This window comes from Vigna radiata, chromosome 7, assembly GCF_000741045.1.
Source record: "Vigna radiata var. radiata cultivar VC1973A chromosome 7, Vradiata_ver6, whole genome shotgun sequence".
Classification (NCBI taxonomy): Eukaryota; Viridiplantae; Streptophyta; class Magnoliopsida; order Fabales; family Fabaceae; genus Vigna; species Vigna radiata.
In genome coordinates, this window is record NC_028357.1 from 32416234 (window position 1) to 32423334 (window position 7101).

General features: G+C 31.9%; 2 protein-coding genes across 2 annotated transcripts; both read right to left on the reverse strand.

Moving 5' to 3' along the window:
* Positions 1-255: 255 nt before the first annotated feature.
* LOC106766320 lies at positions 256-663 on the reverse strand. Its single transcript, XM_014651053.1, has one exon. The coding sequence runs from the start codon at positions 661-663 to the stop codon at positions 256-258; it is 408 nt and encodes a 135-aa protein (XP_014506539.1).
* Positions 664-6207: 5544 nt separating this feature from the next.
* On the reverse strand, positions 6208-6830 carry LOC111241938 (pre-mRNA polyadenylation factor FIP1-like). The gene has a single exon (XM_022782667.1). The coding sequence runs from the start codon at positions 6745-6747 to the stop codon at positions 6418-6420; it is 330 nt and encodes a 109-aa protein (XP_022638388.1). The 5' UTR covers positions 6748-6830; the 3' UTR covers positions 6208-6417.
* Positions 6831-7101: the final 271 nt, after the last annotated feature.

Here is a 7101-nt window from a genome sequence, read left to right on the forward strand (position 1 = left end):
TTCTTGACATTCTTGTTGCATAAGGAGAGAAAAAAATTTGTTGATGTTGGGTAGAGGCTCCATCAAAAGAATTTGGGTTCTAACAATTTGGTAAGTGTCATTTAAACCCTTCAGGAAGCATATGACGTGCTCCACCTCTCTGTACTTAAGAGTAACTCTGGACAAATCACAAGTACAAGGGATTTGACAGCTGCAATAGGTTATGAGTCTAAGGGATTCTAATTCTTCCTATAGAATTTTCAAGTCAGTGAAATACTAGCTCTCCCTGTTTAATGGAATGTATACCCAATAGTAAATCCGAAATCTTAAAATAGTCTCTTTTAGAAAATCTTTCTTTAAGTTCTTCCCACAAATCTTTGGCATGTCAACATACATGACACTATCTACAATGTGGGTTGAAAGGGTCTTGATGATCCAAGATAAAACCATGGTGTCACATCTTTCCCAAGCATCAAACAAAGGGTCGGTTCTTGGTGTCTTCTTGATACTGCCATCAATGAATTTGATATTGTTTTTGGAGAGAAGAGCCCTTTTCAAATTCTTGCTCCAAGATGAGTAGTTAGTTTCATTGAGAATCTGAAAAATATGAGTAGTACCTGGATTCTCTCCAGGATGAAGACAAAACGAGCTTGAAGGTTGAGTGGTGGGATCTGGGATGTCCATCTTGTCAAGAAACAATCAAGAAATGTGTTGCACTTCTGATACCATATTGGATAATAAGACGCAATAGCCTTTAAAGTAAAAACTCACTTCCTTAAAAGCTCGTAAGAGATAAAATATCTCTTGAGAAGACTTTTGCTAGAGAGATAGTTTTCGTCCACACGAAAGTGGGAGAAAGAGCTCGAGGCTCTTCTGGAAGTTTGAGAAAGAAGAGCTCGAGGCTCTTTTGGAAGTTTGAGAGAAAAGAGACGCAGAGCTCACTAAAAGCATACAACCATGGCTATTGGGAGAAGAAGAAAAGAAGATCTACACAAGGACTTCATCAAAGGTAAGAAAAACACAAATTTTCTTTATTTTCTGTAATAGTGTAAAATACTGTATGTTACCTAATAGAAAGGAAAAAACCCTAACTTTAAATAAGTTAGAGAAAAAGAGGAGAAAGAGAAAACAACAAACTTAACCAATTACTACTGCAAAGTAGTAATCCTAACTGAAACATAAAATAACAAACATCAACAATTTCAATCTAGATTGAATCTGGATTAAAATCCATGCTCAGCCGTGTTGCTAGATATAGTAATATTAATTAGGATAACCCTGACTCATGACATTATTTATACGTATTATATTCACGAGAATAGTCGTCTATACTGTACGGTATATGGACTTGTAGTCTTTAAGCCATTATTATTCATTTGGGCCCTAATATGTTAGGTAGGTACCGTTGAGTATGTTATAGTGAGGCTAACTAAATATACGGCGTAAATATTGAATGTATGTGCATTATTATTTTGAAAAACATAACATTGAGTTTGAGAAACGTTATCTTCATTTTAAAAGTACAATTTACGGGTAAAGAAAATTACTTGTTAAATACTTTTGTTTTTATTTTGTCAAAAGAAAAAAGTTATTCGAGATTGCTAAAGATTGCAAGTACATGGTACGACAAATTAGTATGTGCATTATTATTCTCTAGAAATAAACTGAAATAAGTCAAATCGAATTATTGAAAAAGTGTTAGGAAATGCTGGCCAAGCAACAAAGAAGTTGCACGAACTTTACTAGGTAGACAGAAAATCCACTTTCTAAGACTTTATCTTTTATTCAATTTAGAAAAAAATCTAAATTATATATATATATATATATATATATATATATATATATATATATAACTTCATATTTGGTTCAATAGATATATTAAATAGTGCGATTCAATAAGATATTTTAAGCTTCTTCAATAGGGAATAATTTAAATTTATACTTATTTATATCATATTCACATATTATAACTAAATTTTGATAATTTGGTGTGTTGATTATTATTTATTACTTTGATTCTATTTATTATACTACTATTATACATCACATGTAAGTATTATTCTAATAGAAACATAGGCCCATGACTCGTGTTGATCCTATAAATCTAACTAGTATTCTCCAAGGAATAGACACTTTCAGACTCCCTCATAAACACTGATACACTCGATTATACAAATATCCTAACTCTCTTATTGACTTAAGTGTCATAGAGTCTTTTATAGGTGGATCTCCTCCCTTTCAACAGAAAAGAGGCCTCTCCCAAACAATAGGAGCAATTAAATCACCTTTAGGATCTTACCACTTGTCCGTAAGTTCACACTCAAGATCCAAGTAAGATCATTTGGCGCCTACTGTGGGACCTTAGTAAAATGTTTCCTTGGCCTCACCTAGTCACCATCTAAAGATCTGCACAACTTGTTGAGATTGGTATCGTGCAACGAACGTTTAAAGAGCGTGGTAATCGGAAAATAACCAAGAGGGGAGGGGTGAATTGGTGAATTGGTTCTTTTAAAATTTTGGTTTTCTTTTATAACTTTTATCAAACACTTTATAAGTAAAAGGATGAAGGGCTAGAGAAAATCACACAAATGATTTTATCCTAGTTTGAATCAAAATATTCTACGTGATAATCAATTATCCTTAGTGATAATTGATTATTGCTGAACCCTGGACAATATCAAAACTTGCGGTGATAATCAATTATCACTATGATAATTTGATTATTGTTGAGACTAACCCTTTTCTACTTTTGCTTGTGATAATCGATTATTCCCTATGATAATCGATTATTGTCGAAATAAATCACTATGTTATGAAACTTCTAAGTGCTTACAATTTGTAAAATAATTCCTGTACAAATGATTTCTACAAAAAGTTCTTTTAACATTTATAGTATAGGTTCTTCAAGTCTTCAAGTCTTCAAGTACATCATCATCAAAATTACTTCAAAGCAACAATGTTTTACATTGGTAACAATCTCCTCCTTTTTTATATTGATAAAAAAAAAAAAATTCTCTTTGTTAAAAGTATTTCTGGCTATCTGCATTGTTTTATACTTACAAACAACATAAAGAGGTTAATAGCTTTAAACAATACATCTATTGGAACCAAATTCACATGTTATAATTAAATATTTGTAGTTTGGTGTGTTTATTATTTATCACTTTATTACTATTTATTATACTCCCCAGGTAAGTATTATTCTAATAGGAACATAGGCCCACAATCTATGTTGATCCTATAAATATAACTAATATTCCCCAAGGAATAAACACTCCTACACTCCCTCATAAGCATTGATACACTCTATTACACAAAGATCTTAACTTTCTTACTTACTTGAGTATCAGAGAGTCTTTTATAAGTGAATCTCCCCCTTTCAACAACAAAGAACTCTCTCCCAAACAATAGGAGAAGTCAAACTACTGTTACGATCGTGCCACCTGTTTGCAAGTACGTGCTCAAGATCCAAGTAACTATATGTAGATAATAAAAGAGATGGATATACACTTACATGAAAAAGGATTCCCTTCTAGAAATAAGTACAAACGCAATTTTTTCCAGAGTGAAAATAGAAGGAATATTGAAGTAAGTAAGAAATCTCCTTACAGAAGAAGGCACATGTACGTCCTGATCATTTATTATTTAGCAAAATCATTAATTTCAAGATTGGAATTTCTATTAAAGTTTTTGCAGTTCTGAAATGAAGACTACGTATATTTTCTTCGTAAAACGGTAGAAAATTCAAAATAGTCCTTATATTTAATATATTTTCTATGGTTAATAAAAAAAATTGAAATTTCTTTTATAGAAAATAATTTTTAACTTACAGTTAGGGTAGTTGTTACTTAGCACTCTTACGGCGATACTTACCAAGTAGGAAGCTACAGAGCACACAAAGTGGAGAAAAATTAGCGACGAAGGACTGAGGATGATTAATGTGAAACATGCAGACAGTTTGGTGGTTGGGAGAAACTAATTATGGAGAATCAAGAAACACTGGAAATACTTAGGAAACTTAAATGATGTTAAACTAGGAGGTTCAGGTAGGCACTAGCTAGACAGATTACTATATAATACTGGTAGTGACGGCTGTAGTAGAAAGTAGGGATGACAAAATTAACAGATATATGTTGACCTTTGGCGACTCTAGATTGACGGACCAATAAAGGCATGATCATGTGAAACAACTTAGATGTTCTATAACTGAATGCGATCGATGTAATAAAGAACAAAAGTTTAAAAGTGCTCTTTCAACCATACACTAGTGTTTGACGTATGTGTTTTTTTCGTTTTAACATCTAAAAAATACTGATGGAGAGACGTTAAATTGATGTTAAATTTTAAAAAAACGACTTTAATTAATATCGGATATAGAGTAATTCATGTTTCCAATAAAGTAAATTGACATTAAATATTATTTTATGTCTAACGTCAATTAACGTCTGACATTATTTGATCTTAATCATTTTGTTTTGTTTTTTTTTAATTAATTATGATTCATTTTTATAAATTTAAAAGACTTGAAAAATAGAAAAACAACAAATGTAATCTAATTTTTTGTATTTTATACTGCATGAACTATGAACTATAAGCAAAAGCACCAAAGTTATAACATCAATATATAGTATTAACTTTGGATATCTCTGAAGTATAAAAATTATTTGGAAAGTGAATAGCGATAGATCTTTAAACGATCATAACATTTGTTTCGGTTGTTCGATTTGCTGTTATTATATATGGATTTGGTGTAGAAATAATTTCAGATACTCTGATAACTTGCATAGTGAGCTAATCCTTCTAGATTTTCCAAAAAATGTTATTTCCTATTTTTTGGATTTTTTTTCAAACTTTGGAAAAATATTTAAAATAGTTAGACTTTAAATTTTGATCTAAATTTTTTTTGGGGGCTTTTCATAATATTTTGGTGCTTTAAAAAAATTTTCAGGTCATTTGGAGTTGTTTTCAATGTATTCTTAGTTCTACCCTAAAACTTAGATGTATAACAAGTAGTGTAGTATGAACAACAAACAACAACAAACAAGTTCAGCAAATAGGTTCTTGAAAACGAAAATGAAAATTAACCTTCAAAAAGGTAGGTTTGTCGGAATAAATGATTGCCACCATTGAGAGAGAAAGCAAAATGTGCCTATGAAGGAGAAGAACACGAAAACAATCGGTCAAAACAAACGAAAATCAAACCTAAAGTAGTTAATCAACGTGTATTTGTATCAAACGAAAGAAAAATTACATGTGTTGGTTGTTAAACTTCATTCAAGAAAAGTTTGAGGAAAGAAGAAGGTCTAGTACTAAGATAAAGTGAATGAATTTTCAACCTCCCGTCTAAATTTTTATTGAATTCACTAACATTTAATGTCTAATTCTATGACATTCGACGTCATACGTAAATACATTTTTACCTCGCGTAAAGCATTTTCGTAAAATTTACGCAATAGGACGTTGAACTTCTCAATATCCGATGTCTTATAACTAATGTCGGACAAGTCTAAGTCCGACCTCTTAATGAAACTTTTATTTACAAAAATATCACCGATTATTTTTTATCATTGGCTATTTAGTAGTTAAGCATTAAACACGTGACAATTATAAGTTTTTGTACTAGTGATAGTGTTTTTGTCCTCTTGAAAACCTGACTTAAAACTAGTCAGAATTGATTTTGAGAAAACAATTTTGAATCTCTCAAATGTTACTATGGTGTACATGTCCAGATTAATTTCATGGTCGATAATTTCATGATCGATTTTGTTGTTGGTTTAACTAACTGAGAGCTAATGCTGCGTTTGAGTTATACCACACCACAATACTGCTGCTAAATGTATTTCAATTTCACCTTGTGAAATGAATTGAAATTCAATAATGGGACAACTCTACACAGATTTAACTACCCATCGGTTTGCGTATGAAGCTTTTCATTTATCAGAACCTAACTCTATCTATTCTTGTATAATTAAATATAATTATGTTATTTTCCTGAAGGATTTTTTCTTACATTTTACGACTGAGTTGAGGCACTAAGTGTTTATAGAAACGGAAGCGCAACTGCTGCAATTACTCGTTTTGACTATTATATATATTAACTTATTTTCTTTACTAGGTATTCAAATAATTCGCCTAGAAATTATTTTAGACTTCAATGTCATTAATTAATCAGTAGTTATAATGGAATGACAAAGTTAAGATGAAAGGATTAAACATATGAACTAAACGTGATGTTCAACATCCATAGATCATAATATAAAAAGGGTACAGTAGAAGCAATGGTTCCAAACTGATGAGTACAAAAGAGGGTAAAAAAAACACACTGAATAATAAGATGTAGTCATAACCTAATACAATTATCTGACAAAAGACTAAAGAAATGCTGCCATGTCTATTACATGCAGTATCCTGAACACATAATGCAACATGTGAAGGTCTTTAAGGGTTAGAGGTGGAAGGTGGTGAGGAGAAGAAGGGAAAGGGGAGGTTTGGCATTGTTGGCATGTTTGGCAGTGAAGCTGCAAAAGGAGGTAGATTGAGTGTTGGCATAATGGTAGGAAGAGATGGAAGATTTGGCATGGTAGGGATTGTGGGCAAAGGAGGAACATTTCCCTGAGGCATAGGGTTTGAAGGCAAAGGTGGAAGTGTTGTTGGATTAGGGAGAGTGGTTTGCAAAAGATGGCGAGATGCTAGGCTCAAACTCATGCTTGAGAAGGTCACAATCACAAGAAGAAAGAGAGGTATGATGAAGGATTTGCCTGAGGTCATGGTTGATGAGTTGAAAGAGTTTGGGAGTGTGTTTTGAGAGGGATTTGCTTTGAGATTGTATGAGTTTTGAGGGTAGTGTTTGGTCTTATATAGACCAAGGCAAGCTAAGGTTATATAATTGATTGGCTTGGAGATCAAACTAGAGGTTTGAAATCTTTAGTTAGTGTGAAAAAAGTGCTATGGTTTGGACAACCACTAGAGCTTTTTGCAATCTTTAGTTAGTTCAACTAGCTGAGTTTTGAATTATTTGAGTTGGAAGTGAGGGAATATATGAGAGTTGGTTATCTAAATTGGGTTAACCTTATGACATTATATGTCTTCCTTTAATGTTTCATTTATTAGAAAGCATACTAT

What these genes read in the sequence shown, in the direction of transcription:
- LOC106766320 (XM_014651053.1), bottom strand. Translation starts at nt 663, where the DNA reads ATGGACATCCCAGATCCCACCACTCAACCTTCAAGCTCGTTTTGTCTT.
- LOC111241938 (XM_022782667.1), bottom strand. Translation starts at nt 6,747, where the DNA reads ATGACCTCAGGCAAATCCTTCATCATACCTCTCTTTCTTCTTGTGATT.